This window comes from Nerophis ophidion, linkage group LG01, assembly GCF_033978795.1.
Source record: "Nerophis ophidion isolate RoL-2023_Sa linkage group LG01, RoL_Noph_v1.0, whole genome shotgun sequence".
Classification (NCBI taxonomy): Eukaryota; Metazoa; Chordata; class Actinopteri; order Syngnathiformes; family Syngnathidae; genus Nerophis; species Nerophis ophidion.
This window is the reverse complement of record NC_084611.1, coordinates 28992823-29018522: the sequence shown is the minus strand read 5'-3', so window position 1 is coordinate 29018522 and position 25700 is coordinate 28992823. Positions and strand designations below refer to the sequence as shown.

At 38.6% G+C, this 25700-nt stretch overlaps 1 protein-coding gene across 1 annotated transcript in view; it reads right to left on the bottom strand.

Annotated features, from left to right (window-relative positions):
* oxct1a (3-oxoacid CoA transferase 1a) overlaps positions 1-25700 on the bottom strand; it is a 131326-nt gene that overhangs the window by 36081 nt on the left and 69545 nt on the right. Inside the window, exons 14-15 of the mRNA XM_061900378.1 lie at positions 5829-5918; positions 371-451 (exon numbers count right to left, since the gene is read on the bottom strand). Coding sequence (XP_061756362.1) covers positions 371-451; positions 5829-5918 — 171 coding nt within the window. The remainder of the gene's footprint in view (positions 1-370; positions 452-5828; positions 5919-25700) is intronic.

The window sequence follows — 25700 nt, the reverse complement described above, 5'->3', positions numbered from 1 at the left end:
TATGACACATAGAATGGACCTGCTATCCTCATTTAAATAAGAAAATCTCATTTCAGTAGGCCTTTATTTCTAAACATTTCTGCACAAAAAAAGAAATCTTTAACATCAATATTTATGGAACATTTCCACAAAAATGAATATTGCATTGCTGCATTTCTTTTCACAGTTTATGAACTTAAATTCATATTTTGTTGAAATATTTTTCAATAAATATATTTATAACTGATTTTTGAATTGTTGTTATTTTTAGAATATTTAAAAAAAAATCTCACGTACCCCTTGGCATGCCTTCAAGTACCCCCATGGGTACACGTACCCCCATTTGAGAACCACTGCGTTGTACAAGTACATCAACTCAAAATATACTAACCTTTTCTGTGATGATCCGATCCACACACTGCTTTCCCGTCAGAGGGAGGAGGCACTTGTCCAATATCTTATGTTTACCCCCCTAAAAGAAAAGAAAATAGCATTGCTATAAACCAGACTGAACCTGAGGTTATTTATTAAGTGCAGCCAAGACCTTTCAAAGTGCAACAGTCATTTCATGGATACGGTTTTCGCATTAATATGTGAAGAAATGCAGCAGGTCATATTGTTTTCCTCAGGTAGACAAAGCACATATTTGAAGGCCAACCTCGTAATTCATCTTTAAGCATCAGACGCTGCCACATGTGTCGCAACCCACACATCCTGATTAATGAATGACAATACGCTCGGGGGGGTGTTAGTTCATGTTCAACTACTCCGCCATCTGGACCTTAGCTGGGCACCAAACATGCTGCGATTAGCAAAGCTAGGATTTTACGGTGTCCTTGCATCACGATGACTTAAAAGTCAAAGTCAAAGTTACCTCATGTCGGGTACCCCGCTAGGTTATTTGCTGCTCCAGAACCACTCCGACTAATCGCCACATCCCAACTTCTAACACTTGACTCCAATTCAAGCATCTAAATAAGTTAAATGAGCAGCAAACACAACCTTCCTGCTTTACAGCCATTAAGCAAACCATTAAGAGAATTACCATTTGTCAGTCAGAACGCACGTACTCATTAACACACAACTTAAAGTAAAATGGCATCCTAAATTTCAAAAGGACAAAATAAATACTGAGAGGAAACACACAAACACGATACGTGTACCATTGGTTAATTTTTTTTATTTGAAAGCACCACAAAAAGAGGATGACCATAGGTGTTTTTTTTTATCATTTGCTTCTTAAAGTAAAAAAATATATATAACAAATTATTGTATTGTTTTTGTAGTCAACAAAATAAACAAACCGTTTTACATAAACAGTTTTAAATTCATAAATTGACAATTTTAAAGACCAAAGTTAAGGCTGAAGTTAACCCTATAAACAATCTCAAATACAAGATGTGCGTTATAAAAATATAAAATTTCCTTTACACAACATATTATAAATAAACTTTGGACACAAAATAAACACTGTTCGAATACATACACAGCAAAGACATGTGAAAGTACACATGTTGGTTAAACATTTGTACCAATAATATACTATATGGCCGGTATAGCTCGGTTGGTAGAGCCAGCAGGTTCGAATCCCACTTCCGCCATCCTAGTCACTGCCGTGGGTAAAGCCGACACTTTACCCACCTGCTCCCAGTGCCACCCACACTGGTTTAAATGTAACAATTAGATATTGGGTTTCACTATGTAAAGCGCTTTGAGTCACTAGAGAAAAAGCGCTATATAAATATAATTCACATAATTCACTATATACCAGACCTGGGCAAATTAAGGCCCGGGAGCCACATGCGGCCCGTTGAGCTTTTAAATCTGGCCCGCCGGACATTCCAAAATAATTTTTTTAGATCTTTAAGATGGAAACCATAGCCGCCATAATGATGCACAGTGATGTTTTCAAACGACCGTAAGTCTTGAACTATATTAAGTATTTCAATGGTTGGAAATCCGCGCTTTTGTATGATGTACTAGTTACTATGGTAATGTAAATCACAGCAGCTCAGACGAAGCACCAAGCAGTGTGGGCGGGGAGCGTTTCCACAGAGTGTTTCCAGAGTGGCCAGCCTGAAATGCGGGTGTCAGGGACAGATGCAGAATGAGATTTTTACAACAAAGTTCTAAACTTTAGTGATATATCAGATTGTAGGTGTTGTTGTTTTTTACCCTTCGTGTTCATATATGTGTTGCAAATATGTCAATCGAAGGGGGTGTGACGTTCATATGTTGTCAATATTCAGTGTCTTATCATTCATAGTTTTAATATTGTAAAACCCACATTCTTTTAATGTCATGTCCATTCTGGGTGTCTCATTTGGTAAAAAACATTTTTAATTCCATTCCATTTTTTAAGGCGGTCTGTCATAACGTTTTCAGCATTAAATCAGACATTGTGAGTTTTTGTATTAGTGTTCCTAAAAATCAGATATACCACCCCCTAGACACATTTTTTTCTCTAAGTTTGGCCCCCGAATCAAAATAATTGCCCAGGCCTGCTCTATACAAACACTTATACTTCCATTATTATTTATATCCCACATTTAGTTTTATAATTAACATTGCTTATAGGATTAACTAATGCTATTGATTCAAGAGTGATATATTTTCTCTAAGACATTGGTTTTAAAGTTGTTTTTTTAAAATGTTTGACTTCAAATACAGTTGGCAGGGGATTCATATGGCCCCATTCGTCACTGTTTACCTGACACACAAAACGTAACAAATTGGGGTGTTTTACTAGCCACTTAAGCCGCTAGATGACAGTAGGAGTGTTGAATATCTTAAAATGTGTTTTGTGACCACGTCAGTTGGTATGTAGACTGGCGCTTTCCATTATTTTTAGCAGACTGCGATGCAAAGTGATTAACCCCCTGCTGGCAGTCCGACGGCGAGGCAGGGCACGCCGGAGCCTGGCCCAAGATGGAGGCGTGGACGGCGAGGCGGGGCGCGCCGGGAGCGATGCCGCATTCAAGATCAGGTGCGTGATCGCGCAACTAGACACAACTAACGAATCTCCTCTCGCTGTATAAAAGGGCAGCAGCTGAGGAGGGTGGAGAGGAACGAGAGGGAGAGATGACAGAACAAGCAGCAGCGCATGCAACGCGGAAGAGAGCGAGAGGCAGACGCAGACAATGAGGAAGGCTGAAAAGCTACACCGAGGAGCGAACAGTGGGAGCAACACGCAACAGACTTTTCTTATTGAAAAATAAATAAGTCTACAGTTGCTCACAAAATGTCTGTGCTTGGTGGTCCTGGGAACCCACGCGACGGCGTGAGTCTGTCACCCCCCCCTCTTCCTCTCACACGAGATCCACCCACGAATGGGGCCATATGAATCCCTTCCTAATTGTACACAGTGAAACCTAGATTTACGAACTTAATTGGATCTTGAACAGGGTTCATAAGTAGAAAACTTTGTATATTGAAGCACATTCTCCATAAGGGACGGCGTGGCGCAGTGGAGGAGTGGCCGTGCATAGTGGGAGAGTGGCCGTGCACAACCCGAGGGTCCCAGGTTCAATCCCCACCGAGTACCAACCTCGTCACAGCCGTTGTGTCCTGAGCAAGACACTTCACCCTTGCTCCTGATGGGTGCTGGTTAGCGCCTTGCATGGCAGCTCCCTCCATCGGTGTGTGAATGTGTGTGTGAATGGGTAAATGTGGAAGTAGTGTCAAAGCGCTTTGAGTACCTTGAAGGTAGAAAAGCGCTATACAAGTACAACTCATTTATCATTTATAAGAAAAACATTTAAACATGCATAATTGGTTCCAGCCAGGTGTCCACAGCTGAAGCGTTCGATGCACACATCAAATCTATGCCGCACACAAAATTAAATCCAACCAAAATTCTAAATAAAATTAACATATAATTCTGTCAGTTTAGCAAATTAACTCCGTGAGTGACAGGGGACAACAAGCGGCAACACTGTTCAAACATTGTAACGTCCGTCGAGACGACTTAAGGAGAACAGAAGGTCCATCGATCACTTTATTGAGTAAAACAGTTTGTCGGCCGATACCACACCAAAAAACATTGGCAAAAAAATACTATCTACTGAAGCAAAACTTGTCATTTGCCATATCATCAGCAGCCGCGCTCTCTATCACTTGCGCAAAAAGATGGACTCATTAGATTCATTGATGCATTTACGTCCACACAAAAAGTCGGACAACTCCGACATCACACAAACTGGAAATGCAGGGTTGTCACAATACAATGCTGCTTACATGCAGGGAATCAATGTCATTAACAGCGTGTTTGGGTGCGTGTCGCATGTTATTTTATAGCTAACAATGCAGCCGAGTTGACGTCCCAACAATAGTCACACACAAACTAGGGGTGGTGAAATTATCCTCTGCATTTGACCCATCCCCATGTTCATCCCCTGGAAGGTGAGGGGAGCAGTGAACAGCAGCGGTGGCCGCGCCGGGAATAATTTTGGTGATTAACCCCCAATTCCAACCCTTGATGCTGAGTGCCAAGCAGGGAGGTAAGAGATCCCATTTTTATAGTCTTTGGTTTGACTCGGCCTGGATTTGAACTCACAAACTTCCAGTCTCAGGGCGGACAATCTAATCCCAAGGCCACTGAGTAGAGTGGTGAAGAGATGTAAATGCTCACAACTCAAGAACTATACACCCACACTCACCAATCAGATGTGTGCTTATTCAACAGTCAATTATTAAGAGTATTAATTTATGGATATTAATGATGAAATGCTGTTACTAGATTACAGCAATGCTGATAAAACTGTAATGACATGTTTTACAGACAAAAAGTTGCAAGAATGTACACGTTATCCCATGCTTACATCTGATTTTGCAACATGAAAATGTTTTAAGGGGAAGTTAATGTGATCTCTGAAAGGAGTACAAATTATTTCCAAAGCAGCACCCCCACCCACACATACAATTGTATTTTATTTGTAAATGGGACAAATCATCAATGTATATTATGAAAATAATCTAATGGGAATGATTGCTGTCAATTGATTATATTAATAACACATATACCTCGTTATGTCAGGTGTGTTGTTGGTGCGCCACGTCTGATGTTTCTCACATGTGGTCAACTGAATGCTCAAGGAGCGTGTGAATTTGCTTGGACTAGTGATTCTCAAACTGTGGTATGTGTACCATTAGAGGTTAGCGGCTGCAATTATTCTGCAATTAACACACCTGCCCGTGATGAGCGACCTGCCCTCATAAGCCAGCGTGTCTTGAGATTCCGTGCCAGAACGTAGCTTCTTGTATCCGTACATTAAGCCAATATGTCTCCAGCCTTCTCTGTGTTTCCTCTGTGTCTCGTGTTGTGGCGTTCTCCAGCTTCCCGCCACCCTTCCTCGTCGTCGAGCTGTGTGTCTTGGCTCCCTGAATCCCCTCTGGACTCTCTCTTGCCTTTCTGGACTTCGACCTCACGCCTGCCCACTGACCACGACGCTTCGCTCCAGTCCTTGACCTTCCGCCTGTCTTTCGACTTCCGAGCCTACTGTGCCCTCTTTGGACTTCCGCCTCAATCTCAACACGCACCTTCAACACCCGCTGGTAACCACTCATATGTAATTACCACACGTACTTACACTACATATATTTGGATTACGCACACATCTCACGCATATACTTAACTGTTAATAAACACGCTGACAGCTAAAGACGTCACTGTCTCACTGCCGTCCTCTTCTCCCTCTGCATGGTCATGTAAAGTGTATAAAAACTAGGGTAAAACTATAAAAATATGTATTTTTTTGGTCTTTGTTTAAAAATAAACCTAAAAAGTGCTTTTCTAATCTTGGTTTGAAATGGAAACACAAATGTACGAATCACACAGATTAAACACAAACCTTTGCTGAGTGCTCCATGGTGACCACGACCTTGGTTCCAGCACTGGCCACCAAATCCATCGCTCCACCCATTCCTTTCACCATCTTACCCTGCAATTTAAAAGATGAATATAGATTATATTTCAGTTCATTTATGTGGCACACGATTGTGATCCAAACGCTACAACAGCGATACTGGAATGTAAGCAACACAAAATTATGTGTATTAACTAGAAAGCCTCTTAAGGCCCAAGCTGTTTGTTTACATGCTTTTTTTTCTCTTTGCTATTTGGGCTTATAGGACCCTAATTAAAATAAACACTAAAAATCATATTTTAATATGATGTACTTAGTCCATAAGTACACAAAAGTGTACTTCATGTGTAGTGACATGCAAATTTTTATTTTTAAACTTTTTTTTTTCAAATTCCATTGTATGTTCTACTCTTCATACACCACCAGATAGCAGTAAAAGTGTCCATATGTCGGCATAAGACCCCAATTCAGTAGTGTACACAATTTTGGAAATAAGAGCTTAAAGGTGCTGTCCACGCATGTGGCCACTAAGGCCTTTAGATTAAGCCTAAACAATGCTACAGTTGGCTGGCTTCTCATCCTCCAAGCTGCCAGGCAGAGCTTGACAGGCACCTTCCAAAAATTCTAGTCTTGTGTCAACGACGACGCAAATAACAGGGTTCTGATTGGTCAACTTTTTGTGATACAATAATTTGTCATATATACACTTTTCTGTTTTTTGCTCCTGCTAAAGCGCTATTTTTAAAAACAATGTCTCGTTTCTTTGGGGCAACATGCACATTAAAAGTGACCGTTCTAATAAAAACCTGGAGGTCATTTCGGTCGCCATTGCTTACTAAAAGTAATAATTGATTGGATTTATTTCGCGCCTTTCTAGACACTCAAAGAGTCTAGTATTAATTTTTTTCAAGTTAAAGTTAAAGTACCAATGATTGTCACGCACATACACTAGGTGTGGTGAAATTTGTCCTCTGCATTTGACCCATCCCCTTGCTTACCCCCTGGAAAGTGAGGGGAGCAGTGGGCAGCAGTGGTGCAGCGCCCGGGAATCATGTTTGATGCTGAGTGCCAAACAGGGAGGTAAGGGGTTCCATTTGTATAGTCTTTGGTATGACTCGGGTTTGAACTCACAACCTACCAATCTCAGGGCGGACACTCTACCCACTAGGCCACTGAGCATTGACACAGGGTGGTGGTAAGCTACATTTGTGGCCCCAGCTGCCCTAGAGTGGACTGACGGAAACATTGCTGCCTCTCCGACCACTACCAAAAACAAATTCATATTTATACACCGGTGTGGGCGGCACTGGAGACAAATTGTGTGAATTGTCTTGCCCATGGACCAAACACCAGTGACTGACATAGAGGAACTACTACTGCTACTACTAATACTACATAGTAAGATGAATAGCTGAGGTTTTTCAGTCAGTAAATTCATCATGACATACAAGGTGTACACTGACGACTTAAAAGTATATACGAGTTTAATTTCTATAGTACAGTTTTTTGAGAATACGTACTTTAACAACATGGTTGCTTGAATGTGAGTTTTTTTTTTTTTTTTTTTTTTTATAGTTTACCAACTGACAAATGTGGATATTCAAACATTATGTATCTCTAAAGTTGAGTGTCCTCTGTGCACTAAGTTGCAAAACCACATAGAACTTTTAATAGGGTCTTCTTTAAATGCACAAAAAATTGCTGCAGTCTTCTGCGGGGTTATCTTAACTCGAGAAGCTGCACAGCTGTGAAGACATTTTTGAATGACATTTGTCTCGGATGTGAAATTACATTTTTGTGCTTGTCGAACAGAAATGTCAGCGGAGGGCATGTCAAACTCTGAGAAAATGAAAGTAAAGCTATTGGCATGAATGAGACACCTGTGAATGTTACTGGGGGAAAAATGGAATGGTGTCAAACTGTACAAAATGGTTGAAGCTGTTACCTGGTGCAAAAATTAACCATTTTATTGTATAATGTTATAATATATTGTTGTTTTATATAATAATAACACTAAGAATAACAATTATAATACTACTAATAAATACATTTGGATGCATCATTTGGGTAAAATTTGATCAGTGTGGAACATCTTGACTTTGCAATATCTACGCACTCTTCTTTCCTTCCAAAATAAGGATTTTACCTGAAGAAAATGAGATTTTGGAATGGTCAAAGCTAGAGCGCTGACATCAATGTACTTGAAAATATTAGGTATGAACTGAAAGGAGGTTGTGCACAGGAGACAGTCTTGCAATCTGACATTTCAACATGTTCATATACTCGTCTCAAAAAAGACAGATTTTTGGAAAAAATATTTTAACATAATATTTACCAAATATTAAGTACGTATTGAACACGCTTCACTCTTTCCACATTTTGTTATATTACAGCCTTATTCCAAAATGGAATACTTTCATTTTTTTCCTCAAAATTCTACGGACAACGTGAAAAGGATTATTTTAAAAAATTAGCAAATTTATTAAAACAAAAAAAACATCCATAGCCTTTGCACAATACTTTGTTGATGCACAGTCTCAAGTCTTTTTGAATACGATGGCACACCTATCTTTGGCCAGTTTGCACATTCTTCTTTGCAGCCCCTCTCAAGCTCCATCAGGCTGGATGGGAAGCATTGGTTTTCATCCAGGATGTGTCTGTACATTGCTGCATTCATTTTAGTCTATTCGGGGAGGTGACCAAGAACCCGATGGTCACACTGTCAGAGCTACAGCATTCCTCTGTGAAGAGAGGAGAACCTTCCACAAGGACAAACATCTCTGCAGCAATCCACCAATCAGGCCTGTATGGTATAGTAGCCAGATGGAAGCCATTTCTTTGTAAAAGGTTTTCCAAAATCTACTTAAAAGCCTCTCTGACAATGAGAAACTACATTCTCTCATAAGATGAAACAAAGATTGAACTGTCTGGCTTGAATGTCAGCTATCATGTTTGGAGGACACCAGGCACCGCTCATCACCAAGCCAAAAACCCTTCTACAGTGAAGCATGGTGGTGGCAGCATCATGCCGTGGGGATGTTTTTCAGCAGGAAATGGGAGATGATTCAGGATTGAGGGAAAGATGAATGCAGCAAATTACAGAGACATGAAAAATGAAGATGAAAAAGATAAAAAACAATCCTTCACATCCAAGCTTCAGAGGTACTGCAAAGAGGAATGGGCGAAACTTACCAAATCTGATGGGTCAAAGTATACATACAGCAATGTTAATAATTGGTTACATGTCCCTTGGCAAGTTTCACTGCAATAAGGCGCTTTTGGTAGCCATCCACAAGCCTCTGGCAAGCTTCGGGCTGAATTTTTGACCACTCCTCTTGACAAAATTGGTGCAGTTTAGCTAAATGTGTTTGTTTTCAGACATGGACTTGTTTCTTCAGCATTGTCGTAACATTTAAGTCAATAATTTGGGAAGACCATTCTAAAACCTTAATTTTAGTCTAAATTTAGCCATTCCTTTACCACTTTTGACATGTGTTTGGGATCATTGTCCTGTTGGAACACCCAACTGCGCCCAAGACCCAACTTGCAGGCTGCTGATTTTAGGTTGTCCTAAAGAATTTGGAGGTAATCTGCCTTTTTCATTGTCCCATTTACTCTCTGTAAAGCACCAGTTCCATTGGCAGCAAAACAGGCCCAGACTGTAGGTATAGAGTTCCTGGGATTAAAGGCCTCACCTTTTCTCTTCCAAACTTGTTGCTGGGTACTGTGGCCAAACGGCTCAATTTTTGTTTCATCTGACATCACATGGACAAAGATAAGACATTCTGGAGGAAAGTTCTGTGGTCAGATGAAACGAAAATCGAGCAGTGTGTCAACATCACTGACATCATAGCACCTGTAGCAAAAATATGAATAAATTTGAGGTTGGGGACAGTTAACGTTTTTCTCAACTGAGATGAGGTCTAAAAAAAGTGCATTTCTACAGATTTGTGCACCTTTCTTCAGTCAATTAAAACTTAACATGGCTCCCTTGTTCCACAAGCATCAGAAAGGAATGAGCCGAGAATATATAAAATACAAGTAAAAGCTCATCAACACAACTGTAGCTGTGAAATAAAGCTTCCAAAAAAGAGACATGGAGATATGGCCACGGGGTGACAGCTGAGTAACATAATTAAAATCCCATTTGCTCATCAATCATGTGAAGAGGTTGATTTGCTCGCTGCTCGATAACCAAGGGATATATGTGCTGAGACTTATGCATCATAAGGATCCAGACGGCCTCAAGGGATGCCAGCTGGGTGGGAAAGATATCAACCTGAAGCAGTGAGAGGGTGGCGAAATAAGTGCGGGGGCAACTTTGATTTAATTTAATATACTGTCACGCATTATGTCAGCGACTGAAAACAAGCCCTTGTAAACGCTCTAATGAGCTCCCTAAAATCTAGTCTAATTAAAGAAGAGCCTCTATTTTAACATTTAACTTTCTACAACAATCCATCCCCATCAGTTTTCCTCAACCTAGCACCTTGGCTTTTATTTATGGCGCAGCGACTTTTAATACAATACTGCAGCAGGAAACCGTGTCCTTTTTCACACGATCGATGGTAATGCACTTTCTGACATTCAAAGAGCTGGCTGGTGTGTGCACAGGCCCTTGGGGATGACCACGTCTAACATGATGCTAGTGACTCTGGCTTGTGATGATCAAGACACCTGCAAGCACACACTCTTGGCAGTGTCAGTGTGTGTGCATATGGACGAATTAATTGTGTCTTCTATTGTCAATGACCTATAAGAGAGGCACTTTCCTGCCTTTGATCTGCAGATTTGCATCTACTTATTAGCAAGCTTTGAGTCAAATGTATCATAATTTTTACACACTGTATATTAGGGGTAAATATTTTTTTAAAAGTGCCCTATAATATAAAAGTGATGTTTTAATGACTGCATATGGGCACCAATATATAATTTCTCTCAGTTGTTTGCTCTACTTCTGGACGGAAGAGGCACGCAAACGCACACGTTTGAAGTTAAATGATAAATGATAAATGGGTTGTTCTTGTATAGCGCTTTTCTACCTTCAAGGTACTCAAAGCGCTTTGACACTACTTCCACATTTACCCATTTACACACATATTCACACACTGATGGAGGGAGCTGCCATGCAAGGCGCTAACCAGCACCCATCAGGAGCAAGGGTGAAGTGTCTTGCTCAGGACACAACGGACGTGACGAGGTTGGTACTAGGTGGGAATTGAACCAGGGACCCTCGGGTTGCGCACGGACACTCTTCCACTGCGCCACGCCGTCCCTAAGTTACAGCTTTTCAAGTTGTCTTGAAGGAAAATGTTCCTTCCTCATAGGCACGATGCCCTCTCTGAGCCCCATTTATACACCCACCACGTAGTAAAATAGCAGGCTTTGCTAAACATTTTAAAATAGGCAAGGCAAGTTATTTTATAGAGAAAATGTTGGACACAAGGCAATTAAAAGTGCTTTACAGATATAAAACCATAATTCAAACATAAATCAGAAAACGCAATAATCATAAAAAACATATTTTATAAAATTAATCATAGAGTGCAGATTAAATACTTACAGTTGTCATATGCACAAATAAACAAGTGTTTTCAGGGTGCTTTGTCAATGTTGAGACCTGTCTCACATCTTCAGGAAGACTATTCCAGATTTTAGGAACATAAAACTAAAGCAAAGTTTGGTACTGACTTTGGGCACCAGCAAGAGACCACACCCTGAGGACCTCAGAGTTTGAGATAGTGAAAATAAAGCCTATAGAGCTTTACCAACTCTCCATCAATGGGGGCTGCAAGTTTGAGACATGCAAATATAAATTAAATACACCGAGGACATAAGTAAAGGAAATTAAATTAGCTCAAACTTACCTACAAACGAGGCATAATAATGCGGTATGTACATACAACTACCCTAAATAGCATGTTAGCACTGATTAGCTTGCAGTCTTGGATTGACCGAATATCCCTGATTAGCACTCCAGCAAATCAATAAAATCAACAAAGGTCACCTTTGTGCATTCACGCACAGTATACAACGTTTGGTGGACAAAATGAGACTAAAAAGGAGTGGCATAAAAAACGTCTTTCTGTGGCAACGTCAAGGAAAGTTGTGCATGTAAACAAACTGCGTTGCGTTCAAGGACCGCCCAAAGTAGTAGGACAAAATGGTGCTTGCCAAATTCTCTTATCAGTGAAGCATGTTTAACATCAACAGTGGGATTTCTAACAATTAGAAAAGTTTGTTTCATGTTTGTCAACCTACAGAAACCATATTAAAGCAAAAAATATATACTTTTCTTCATCCATTTTCACACATCTCCGAAAGACGTCCAGGGAGCCACTAGGGGTGCGCTAAAGAGCCGCAGGTTGCTGACCCCCGGATTAGGGTAACCTTAATTTTACGTTTTCGTACATGATGTATGGCATCTATCTTGTGGAAAGGTGAAGAGTTACATTGGACAGTATACGTTAAGGGCTGTCAAATAATATTTTTTTTATCAGATTAATCACAGTTAGGAACTTGGATTAATCATGATTTATCACAGGTGATTAATCGCTTGCATAATTAAAATGTACTAAAGACCCCAATATTTGTAAACAAATGTAATCTTATTGTCAGAATGTCATCCAGGAACATGTTTAAACATTTTACTTGAATGCATGTCATTCATGTGCATAAAACTTAATAACAGGTTTAAATAAACTTCTTTCAGGCAGTATTTGGAGTGAAATTTGTCAGCGACCACATCAATCATTTCTGTACTGACATATGTATTTATCTGATCACTGACCGTATAGCGATTAAGGTAAGAGAGCCTACACAGGCAAAATAAATTGCATGAAGTGTGTACATAATAAATGCAACATTTTTGGGGGATTAATCATGTGCGTTAACTGTTTAATTGTTGCAGCTCTAAAATAAATATGTATACAAAGTGCATTTTAGCGATTCTAGGAGGCGCACACATTTCAAACCTGGCTCATCAACATTAAAGCTGCTGACACCCAAAACAACCTGTTCCCAGTAGAGCTGACTAACAACACCTTTAAACAGTCTAGATTTTGGTCAACACACAGATGTTGCCATTTCCAAAATATTACATGATATCAAAAAAATGGTGACCAGTGCAAAAAAATGAGGAAGTGTGGGATACTGGCCACACAGATAATTAGATTAGCTTCCTGCAGGTCGCCAAATAATAGGGTTGTGTATTGTTTCCAAATCAGCCGATACAGGTGACAAATTGGTATTTTTTTATGCCTAAACAGTGACCTATCTAGTACTTAGAAAAAGGAAGAAATTATTTTCCGAAAACTATGCCTTTTTAAGTTTTACAAGGTGTGTGACATGCAAGTTAAACACAATAGTAATTTAAGCGCTTCAATAATATACTTATTAATTGAAATTAACTATGTAATGTGAAATAGAATTTACCAAACATCAAAGCCAAACCAGCATCAATACAAAACTTTGTAAGGTTATTCTGAGTATTTACATTACAGAGAAGGCCAGCAGAAATTGATAAGAGATATATTAAGGATGTTAGACTATTGTTAAAACTGTCTTTGCTAGTTAATCTTACATGCAGGAGTCGTGTAATAATTGGGCAAAATGTTGCTATTAACACAGCATTATTTGCATAACTTCACCTTCAAGCAATTCTTACAGGTGTCTGAATATGCATTATTTCCGCTAAAGAGCAACCAAACTGTTGAGCCTAAGCATTTTGGCAAAATACTCATCGTCGTCTGTAAAAGTGATAAACTAACATCATGACCTGCCTCAAATTCTCACCGGCATTGAAAGTAAACAGGTGTTTAAAAAGAAGTGATATCTTATCTGAGTCTTTAAATTAGTTTGCTCGTTGATGATTTTGTTCGGTTTTATATTATGTAGTTATGTAATATATGGTAATAACTGTGTGTACATTGTATGCCTGTTTTCTTATTGATGCTTTTATTTTTTGTCTGTATTGTGTAGTTATAATTATATGCTTTTATTTGTAATTGTATTGAGTAGTGGACCCTAGGAAGACTTGTGGGTTGTTGTGGCAACCAGCTAATGGGGATCCTTAATAAAAATCTAAATCAAATCAAATCACACTGTCACAACAGTATCTACTCCATATCTAATTTTTGCACAATTTTAATTGCCACTGAATTAATAGCAACTATTGGTTTAACACCAAAAGGAAAAAACTATATCTGCTTAGCTTTTCGATAAGTACTTACGGGTGTTAATTAAGTTACACTTAATGCTAAAACCTAACTTTTCCGACCAAAACTTTTTCGCACATATAAGAGCGATCTATATTAGATAAGAGAGAACCTATATGATTGCGATTTAATTAAGTTCAAAACCTTACTGACTTGGGTTGTACGGTATACCGGTATTAGTATAATACCGCGATACTATAGAATCATATTCGGTACTATACCGCCTCTGAAAAGTACCGCCTCTGAAAGGTACCGTCCCCCCCCCCCACGTTACTGCATACGTCAGCAGACTAAATTAGGAGCCTTTGTTTGCTTAGTTACTACTAAAAGACACGTTGTCTAGTATGTTCACTATTTTTACTTAAGGTCAAACTTGCAATAAGAAACATAAAATAGTCAGTAGCCAATAATGCAGTTTTTTGTGGTCCCCTTTATTCAGAAAAGTACCGAAAAGTATCGAAAATAATTTAGTACCGGTACCAAAATATTGGTATTGGAAAAACACCAGTACTGACTATTGTACACAGGATAATATTTTCTACACTCACTGTAAAGTATGCGGTTGTCCCCTGACTTTGTCAAGTGTGATAGTCGAGATATAATTTTATAGTTTTTCATGTCGCTTCATCCGAAAGAAAAACTAGTGATTTTACTCTCATGTACCTATTTCATGTACTCATTCCTTACTCGCCTCCTCTTTAAATTCATTCCTGCCAGAAGCAGCAATGTTTTTGCTAGTTAAATAGGTGTTGGAAATAAATGTTAGCAGCGCCATAAAGGCTTTTTCCAAGAGGGAGATAACCTCGGACCACAGGAGGCTGGATGTAAGCTGTGAAATCCAGATGACACAGGACTTCTGAAGAACTGGGCCGTCATAGCATGACAGTCACCACAAAACCAACAAGGCTTTTCTCAGAAAGCCACCACTAATGTTTCCTCTTTTAGGAAGAAGAGGAGTCAAAGAACGCTAATGGCAATTGCGAGAGGTCTGCAATTTATCACAACAACATAAGTCAAAGGCTATTCCACACGTCAGGATATGACGCCCAATTCAGATGTTTTGTAAAAATCCATCTTTTAATGTGGTTATTCACATTGCATTACAAAAACAAATATCTAAAAAAGAAAAGGTCTATGAAGGGACCTGCATCCGCATTAAACATGACCCCGATAAGTGTTGGTATCACCCAAGGTGCATTTGTGGCAATTTCAAGTATGCTGTGAAACTGCAGTCAACCTTTTTTTAAACAAATTATTTTACGCAGGACATAAAATGGAAGAGGGCAATAATTTAGTTCCTCCCAGTTTGTGTGGCAGTTGCTCTGTGGATGAGTCGGAGCCAGGAGTGATGGTACACTGATGTCAGTTTTAAAACATCAATTTTGGCCACTAAGTGTTTTCTTCGCATTAGTCCACCCTTTATTTTTGGTACCCTTTATTTTGGCAAGGAATTGTGACATTTGTTGCCTTTCGATGACATTAAGGTCTAATGAATATGACCCAAGCGTTCAGAGGCAGTCGCATTTGACACATTTCGGATACATTTTGATCATAGCCAAAGAAACGCATGCGGAAGTCATGACTTAAACAGGACATCTCCACAAAGCAGAACATACAATTCTTAGAAAAATACTTAAACGAGGAAAATCACTAGTGGTATACAATAACAACACAGTTGTTTTATTTTTTATGAAAATACAAATAAGTTAAAAATGAGGGTTGTCAAATAATTGAAATATTTATTCGCGGTTAATTGCATTTTATTAATAGCTATCTGTTAAAATAACCATGTGTAAGTTATCACACAACTTTAATATGCTTAAAGTCAGTTGCTATAGTTATTAGCTATTGTGCTCAAGCTATACTTTTCCTATCTGTGCAAGGACAAAACTTCTAGTCTAAGGGGTGGCCTCAGCCGTAGATGTTATCTTTGTTTTAGCCCGCTAACAGCCCAGAACTTCAACGACCTCAACGCACATAAGACGACAGCACGCAGACGAAGCAGAGACAATTGCGAAATCACAAGGCCCCCCGCACATTCCGTCACGTATTGTGCGTACTGGACCTGCTTTGCTTGATATATGTGACCACTCATTTTAGAGGCGCTCTACGTGATGTTGACTGGGGAACTCCTGAATAAATAGAGGCACGTGGGAGCTGTACCTTACAGCGTAGGGCAACACTGTGACTAAGTGTACAGCTCCATGCGTTCTCCTCATGAGCGAAATTGAACTCTGTCTCTGCATAATTCCTTGCTTCTTGTCTGTTTAATAGATGTCATCGGTGTTTGAACCTGACAGTATCTCAAAAGCGATTAGTCACAGATAAATATATTGTTTTATTAATAATAAGTCTACCCTCGACAGATAATTTTGTCGTTTATAATGCTGTGACTGGACAACAAATTTTAATGAAATGTTTGTTTGTTTTTAAACATCATGCTCTTTTAAACAGCTCAAAACATGAACACAAACACGCTTTTAATGACAATAACAAAAAATTACCTGCTGTGCATTGCTGTTTTGCCGATTTTGTATTTTGTAGCAATACAGTATTTGTATATTTGTTGTAGGGGCAATTGAATTCAAAGGATTCAAAAATGTTAAGAAACCAGTTTCGCGCATGATTATCACAAAATGTAGATTTATAGTTTGATTGTCAAAGATGTATTGTAATGTAATCTGTGATATTTGCTTTTGATGTTCCGTACATTACTTATTGTACAAGTTAATGGTAATCATATCGCTGCATGGTAATGTCTTAACCTTCTCTATTTAATAATGGCAGCACGGTGGGTTGAGGTTAGTGCTGTAGCCCCATAATAAGAGGGTCTTTGGTTGGATTCCCAGGCTCGGGATCTTTCTGTGTGGGGTTTGCATATTCTCCCTGGGACTGCGTAGATACTCCGGCTTCCGCGCTCTTCCAAAAACATGCACCTGGGGATAAGTTGATTGGCAACAAGTTGATTGGTAATACTAAATTGACCATAGTGTGTGAATGTGAGTGTGATTGTTATCTATCTGTGTTGGCCCTGCGATGATGTGGCGACTTGTCCAGGGTTTAACCCACCTTCCACTCAATTTTGCAGCTTTATTTAGGTATAACAATTACAGATTGCATTACAAAACGTATTTAACAAAGCAGGATCGTAAAGTAAGACATTTTTCATTCTGTGTGACGCGTAGCGCTATTTTGTGAAACCGAAAGTGTGTGATTGGATTTTTGTGACGACATGAAAGTATCTGATAAAGAAGTGACTCTATACTTCCTGCCTATCGTCTTTCCTTTATGTTGAGCTTTAATCCTATTTTACTAAACCACTTACAGTAACTATTTAAATGTTATGTTATCAATAAAGTAAAGCCTAATCTAAACACGGAAGTGAACCTGCACCCTCTGAATGCAAGCAGGCATTTGCTCCAGTGATGACGGCTCACGGCAACCATGGATGAAAATTGTCTTGTCTTGTCGAGAGAGCGACTTGCCATCGCTTTGGACCTGGTGTTTCCATAATGTACCCTTTTCTTGTCCATTTCTCAGATTTCTGCGTGTTTTTTTGTTATTCTCGCTTGTGGCTTACCAGTCACAGAACATTTTCCCATGCTACGGAATGGACCGAGGGTCAAGCGGGACACGTTCACGTTAATTGCGCGTCAAAAAATACGAGCGCCGTTGAAGGAAATTATTGCTAACGTGTTATTATCATCCTATTAGGAATATATACATGACATTTGAATGAAATACCATACTGCTATCATACAAATTTACATTGATTAACCAGAGAATACAGGAATTGGATAAAAATAAGGGATGTCAATAATAATTTCATTTGTGTGACTATTCAGAAAGAATTATCGCATCAATAATGTATACATGCATATCAGTCAATTTATTTTGACCGTACATGCTCCTTTACTTTAAACACGTATGGTTACCTGAACGGCAGCGTTGGTTGAAATATGATCATTGATCAGGTTCATTTACAAATATGAGTGAGGAGACCGTGACTGGTATGCCAACGAGTAATAACCTGTGATTAATCATGAATAATCCAAATTAAAAAGTGTAGTATAATCAGTTTTAAAAAATAATCATTGGACAGTACTGATTAAAACTAAATATTCCATCCCTGAAATATCATTGTGTAACTATTGTACTATGTCACAAACCAATGACTCTTGAGTACAGGCCACTTTTGAAGCTGAACCATGATTACTGGCAAAGGTAGAAAAACAACGGTACCTGTTAAGTGAAATATTTACTGGGATTGCATTTGGTGTTAAAAGTTTAAGAACCACAGACTTAAAACAATGCCTGTGTAGTTGAATATATCAGAATCAGAATCTGAATCACGATCAAAATTGTTTTTATTGCCATTGTTTGAAAACGAGTTGACGAACTAGGAATTTTTTATTAAATATTTACTTAATACTAGGGCTGCGAATCTTTGGGTGTCCCTAGATGCGATTCAATATCGATTCTTGGGGTCGCGATTCGATAATGATCAATTTTTTTTCGATTCAACACGTTTCTCGATTCAAAAACGATATTTTTCCGATTCAAAACTATTCTGTATTCATTCAATACATAGGATTTTAGCAGGATCTACCCCAGTCTGTTAAATTGCTAGCAGAGTAGTAGATTTAAAAAAAAAAAAAAGCTTTTATAATTATAAAGGACAATGTTTTATCAACTGAATGCAATAATGTAAATTTGTTTTAACTATCAAACGAACCAAAAATATTACTTATTTTATCTTTGTGAAAACATTGGACACAGTGTGTTGTCAAGGTTATGAGATGCGATGCAAGTGTAAGCCACTGACACTATTGTTCTTTTATTTTGATTTTTTTTATAAATGTCTAATGATAATGTAAATGAGGGATTTTTCATCACTGCTATGCTGATATAACTAATATTGATACTGTTGTTGATAATATTCATTTTTTTTTCACTACTTTTGGTTTGTTCTGTGTCGTGTTTGTGTCTTCTCAATTGCTCTGTTTATTGCAGTTCTGAGTGTTGCTTGGTCAGGTTTGGTTTTGGAATTGGATTGCATTGTTATGGTAGTGCTGTGTAGGGGTTTGTTGGATTGATTAAAAAAAATTAAAAATTAAAATAAAACAAAAAAATTAAAATTAAAAATTAAAAAAATCGATTTTTAAAAAAATGAGAATCGATTCTGAATCGCACAACGTATCCGAATCGATTTTTTCCCACACCCCTACTAAATACTAAACAATATTTTATTAAACCTGGAATTAATCATTTATTTTAAAATGTCAACCATTCAACAAAGTGTGTGTGAAAACCCTTCGATACACAGTCTATTCCAAACCTCTTGGAAGCTCAATATTGGTGAGGCTGCTGCAAATAGCAGTGCTTACCTGGGGCTTTGTAGGCATTTTAATGGCTCTCCTAATGATGTGTGCTGTGTTTCATGGTGGATGGGAGTACAGTTGAATTAAGCATGGCCCATTCTGAAACCAAATTACTGTATAAACAAACCAGACTGGCGCCTAATCAAAAGACATTACACAAATCATTCGAAGGCTGAAATCATTGAAAGTACAGCAACCAAACACAAAGCTTATCAGTTCCCCCACTGACTGGATCTTTAGTCGTTCATCCAGTTTTTGTCTGTTTTTTCCTAATCCAGCAAGCGAATGCACAGAAGTGGGTGGAGGCAAACAACTGCAATTCACCCTTATTCATTCTTGCCCACATACTTGAGGATGTGAGTTTGTGTCTGTAGCAATTGACCTGGTCAAACAATTCCAATTTAAGTGTTAAAACTACAGTACCAATAGTGGCATACAAGGCCCCTATACTGAGAATGCAGTTTACGAATTGCCTCCCCAAACATTTGCATTTCCGACTTTTAATCCAAACAGTCGTCCGGGTAACCGAGGCAGACAGCAGTCTGTCGCTATGTGATTAAATGAAGAGCCTTTTGTGTCAAACAGTGGAAAATGCCAGAGATGGTGAAGGGGAGAGAACAGTTTCTACTGGCCAAGTAAAAACTGTTGGAATATGAAGGCGGTCCTGTTTTGTATTGTCTCTTGTACTGTACAAACTAAAAAACAGGGATTAAGTGGGTTGCCATCGAAATAAAAAATACGCATAACAACCTCCATGATGAGGAAATAAATAGTTGCTGTTTGCAGTGTATTTTGGAATGGAAAGGACGTTCCAAAGATAAAGAAAATATATTTTTGAAACAATGTTTTGGTTTTTATATTGGTTTTTCAATATATAGAGTGGGACCGCCATTTTTCATAGGTTTTACCGGTATTCAACAAAAATTAATAACAAAAATATATCTTGGTTTTGGTATGGCTAAAAATTGTGGCTAAAAAATTGTCTGTTTGCCCGTGTATCATGTGTATTGTGTTAGCCTGCTCTAACACAATAGCAACAGACTCAAGCGTATGGTAGAAACAAGCGCAATCCTAGTAAGGAGTCAATTGGAAGCAGAAAGAAAATGTCGCAAAACATTACTAAATAAAGTAAACTACATGTATTGTACGTATAATTATCACTGGAGGAGTGGAGAGCAAGTCTGAACATGTTACACAGTAAAAGAAAGTAGGAGCAGCTAAAAGGGTATGCTAATCGCTAAACTAGTCACTACAGTAAGTTGAATCAACACTCAATATAGTGCTTAATGGTTAGTAAACTTTAAGAAGTCTAAATGGAAGCGTCAAAGCATACACATACAGGGATAATACAGTGGATAATACTGGAGTGAGTATACCAATATTTTTTATTTTCATAAAATCAGTTTATTATTGTTTACAAATACAGTAGTAAATCGTAGTTGTTGCTTTTGTTTAGTTATTGAGTACTATTGATTTTGTTTTGCTCAAAATGTATGTAATGAAAATAAAACATTAACAACATAAAATACAGTGTTGACATTGTTACAACGTCAATACCGTAGAACACTGTAGCACTGACGACAAATATGTTTAAACATTTAACAAAAATTCTAATTAAAAATGTAAATGTAATTAAAAAAGGTGACAGGTATCGGAATCCGTAGCATAATACACTGATTGAAACATTCCTAAACTAGATTAGGGCAAATAAAGTAACTTGATATTACTAAATATTGTTACTGAACAACTGCAAATAAACATTGAGAAAAAACATTAACTTTAAAATATTAAAGCAATTGCTAAATTAGGATGGCAGCAAAATATTTATCTTGTAACAGGAGAGTGACTGCAAAAACTAAGCATGTACATTATATATGTTTGGTTTAAAATTGCAGTTGCAAAATGGTAAATCATATAATATAAATGTTCTCATTTCTCTTTACCATACGTCCAAAAAGGAGTAGGAAGAATCAACGCTTGTTTCATCCAATTCATTGCTATTCCTGACACATATGATTACTTTCTATTGTCATATTTTAATACAATTGACATCAATGAAGTACAACAGCTCTCTTGATAGGCAGTTAATCAGTTATAATTCCCATAATGAGAAGCGTTATATCACATTCAAAGTTCAAGGCGTTTATGAAAATGTTTCTTCCTTGTACTTTGTAAACACTTCCAGTTTGAACAGCCTCTTAAAGTGGATCATAATAAAGTTAAAGTGCCAATGACTGTCACACACACACTAGCTGTGGCGAAATTATTCTCTGCATTTGACCCGCGCCCGAAATAATTTTTGGGGATTTAACCCCCCATTCCAACACTTGATGCTGAGTGCCAAGCAGGGAGGTACCGTTTTTTTCAAAGTACAAGTCGATCCGGAGTATAAGTCGCCCCTGCCGAAAATGCATAATAAAGCAGGAAAAATATATAAGTCGCACTGGAGTATAAGTCACATTTTTGGGGGAAATGTATTTGATAAAACCTAACACCAAGAATAGACATTTGAAAGGCAATTTAAAATAAATAAAGAATAGTGAACAACAGGCTGAATAAGTGTACGTTATATGACGCATAAATAACCAACTGAGAAGGTGCCTGGTATGTTAACGTAACATATTATGGTAAGAGTCATTCAAATAAATAGAACATATATAACATGCTATACGTTTACCAAACAAACAATCTGTCACTCTTAATCGCTAAATCCATTAAATCTTTTTCGTCTAGTCTCTTATGTGAATGAGCTAAATAATATTATTTGATATTTTACGGTAATGTGTTAATAATTTCACACATAAATTGCTCCTGAGTATAAGTCGCACCCCTGTCCAAACTATGGAAAAAATTGCGACTTCTAGTCCGAAAAATACGGTAATTTTTATAGTCTTTGGTATGACTCGGCCGGGGTTTCAACTCACAACCTACTGATCTCAGGGCAGACACTCTAACCACTTTTTAGTTGAACATTGTTTGACTTCTTTGCCATGAATTGATTAACGTGGACCTCGACTTAAACAAGTTGAAAAACTTATTCGGGTGTTGCCATTTAGTGGTCAATTGTACGGAATATGAACTGTGCTGTGCAATCTACTAATAAAAGTTTCAATCAATAAATCAATCAATCAATCAATGCTTAGTCTATTCCATAATTTAATCCCACAAATGTACATACTAAAGAACACAAGTGGTGTGCATGCATACAAGTGACATTTTCTTTTAGGTTATATTTCTCCTCTTTTGTTGAGAACAAATGTTGTCCATTCTTGTGTTGCAGGTTATCGTTTGCTTTGTGCATAATTTTAGCTGTTTGCAAACGCACCAAATTATTCAATTTCAATAGTTTTTATTCAATAGATCTTATAACGATCCTGAATACACAAAAACAGGTGGGTAAGAAAAGTTGGTTTCGCATACAAGGTCCCCTTTAAATGAAAAGAAAATGCTAACCGCACAACCTGCCAAAGCAAAGAGATGCAACGCAAGTTACGTTTAACCCAACCCCCACCATGGACCACTCGATTCACAACATTGACATCAGCAAACCGCTTTCACACAACGCCACACACGCTGTCTACTATCTTCCCGTAACAGTAAAAATGGTATGTAATGTAAAAAGAACACCTCTCCAACGTCCCAAACGACATTGAATGTGAGCGTTTGCCCACTCAAGTCGGTTAAGACAAGGGACTGCAGTCAGGTCAAGACCCCAAAGAGAACGAATTACTGCCGGGTCAAACACGCTCCCCAAATTTATTAGCGCATGCTTACTTTTACCGCCGGGTCAAATTTGTCACGTCACAAGTGACGCGTCCCCTGTCGTCATTTTCAAAATGGCGGAGGAGTATTTTTTTTGCTTTTACTATCCGTAAACCAGGGGTCTTGCTCCACAGCCATACAGATCACACTGATGGTTGAGATATAAAACAACTTTAACACTCTTACTAATATGTGCCACACTCTGTGAACCCACACCAAACACATTTCGGGAGAACATCGGCTCTGTAACACATTATAAACGCAACATTAGAATTACCCACAATGCCATGCATCCATGACTCTTGGCTATATTATATACCCCGCTAGCACCAAACCCCCTCCTCCCCCCTCTCCGTGCGTCGGTTGAGGTGAGCGGGGTTGGGGGCGCCGGTATAATATAGCCAAGAGTCATGGATGGATCGCATTGTGGGTAATTCTTATGTTGCGTTTATAATGTGTTACAGAGCCGATGTTCTCCAGAAATGTGTTTGGTGTGGGTTTACAGAGTGTGGCACATATTAGTAAGAGTGTTAAAGTTGTTTATATCACAACCATCAGTGTAAAAGGTATGGTTGTTGACCAAGTCTGCATTGCAATCTCGTATGAGAAGCAGCGAAATGCATGCGTCCGGTCTGCACACAGATAGCGTTGTGTAAAGGTGGTCACGATGACATGTTGTAGAGCAGTGGTCCCCAACAACCGGGCCGCGGCCGCAGAAGAATTTTCTATTAATTTTTTTATTTTTATCGCACCCAATTTTTTACTGCATGCTATTGGTAAGCGCAGGGGTGAGAAGAGGTTTTAAAATTATTAGCGCCTGCTTACTTTTACCGCATGCCTTGAATAAGCGCAGGAGTGAGTAGAGGTTTTAAATTAATTAGCGCCCCGGCGGCTATTCAAGGAAATACGGTATAAAAGTTTGAGATCTTTGAGTTTAATTCATGAAAAATCGGAGCAAAAAAAAGTGTAGCATTTGAATTTCTGTTCAATGTATATTGGTAATATTTGCCACACATGTCAAAGAATAATCAAGTACTGTTCTGACGGCATGTTAAACATATTTTTATTCACCGGTAAATGTAAAGTAAACCTAGAGAGTGCTAGTCCAGTGCGGAGGTGGGCATAGATATTTTAATTTTGTGTGAACAGTTGGGTGACAGACCCCGCATTTAAAGAGAGCTTGAGTCATCTCCAAAACACGCGCAACATGTCCTTTAGTCTAGTACAGCCGCTTTGTCTCAAGCCATTGTTGATCCAGATGGTTCAACCTGACTGGAGATGTAAAAGCATTTTAAAGCCCTCATCTGGAAAACGATCATCTGCATTTGCATTCTGAGAGTGTTCAAAATCAGAATAATCGCACAGAGAGCGTTACACCCCCGTCTACTACGTTAAAACATTTCCAATTTCACGCTAAGCGCCCATCTTTAGATAGTGAATCATTTTCATTATCGTAGAAGGTAGGGATTGTAATTCGCTTCATCCACCTTTTCAAAAGAGGGGATAATGAGGATTGGGGTGTAGGTGAGGACGGTGGCATGCAAGTCCGCTGTCTAACGTCAGTGTGGCCAAACAAGATAACCGCGTAACCGAGTAAAACCTATATTGAAAAGCAGCTAGATAAAAAAATAACTGCTCTGCTAATTACCAACACACCGCCACAGTTAATGGAAAATACTTTGCTGTCTGTCATTCTGGTGGCCAATCTTTTGAAATTACGCACTGCCTGAAGCAACATGCACACTTCAGTTGAGTGGAAAACCACAATGTGCCGGCGGCAACTTTGTGTCTAGCACATCCCCCCATAGGCTTTTAACGGGATCTTGACCTTGGTAATTATTGAGGAGGGCTGTTGCCACTGTAGCCCAGAATCCAGTTGACCTGATCAAACATCAAATCCCATGCCCACTCATTACACTGTGAGCGCATACAAGCCCATTCCCAGGGAATAACAATCATTCATGTTCTGGTAGGAGTCAGTAACTGCTAAAGCGTTGTAGTACTTAAAGAAACCCCAACAGATGTTAGCAAACAAAAAACTGTTTTATATTCCAGTGATTTTCAAACTTTTTTGGGACAAGGCACATTTTTTTCCATTTAAAAATCCGGCAGCACACCACCAGCAGAAAACGTTAAAAAATTAAACTCCACCAGGTAATCCTCGCGCCTTATTTTGAGTATGTTGGTGTTTTCCTGTGTGTAGTGCTTTAGTTCTTGTCTTGTGCTGTTATTTTGGTGTTTTCCTGTAGCAGTTTTATGTCTTCCTTTGAGCGCTATTCCCCGCACCTGCTTTCCGTTAGCAAGCAAGGCTATTGAAGTTGTGGCTATTCTTCTTTGAGTGGACATTGTTGATTGCCATGTCATGCACTGATGTACTTTGTGGACGCCGTCCGTCTCTGCACCACACGCTGCAAGTTTTTGCTGTCGTCCAGCATTCTGTTTCTGTTTACTTTGTAACCAGTTCAATTTTACTGTCATTTTACATGGCCATCCCTATG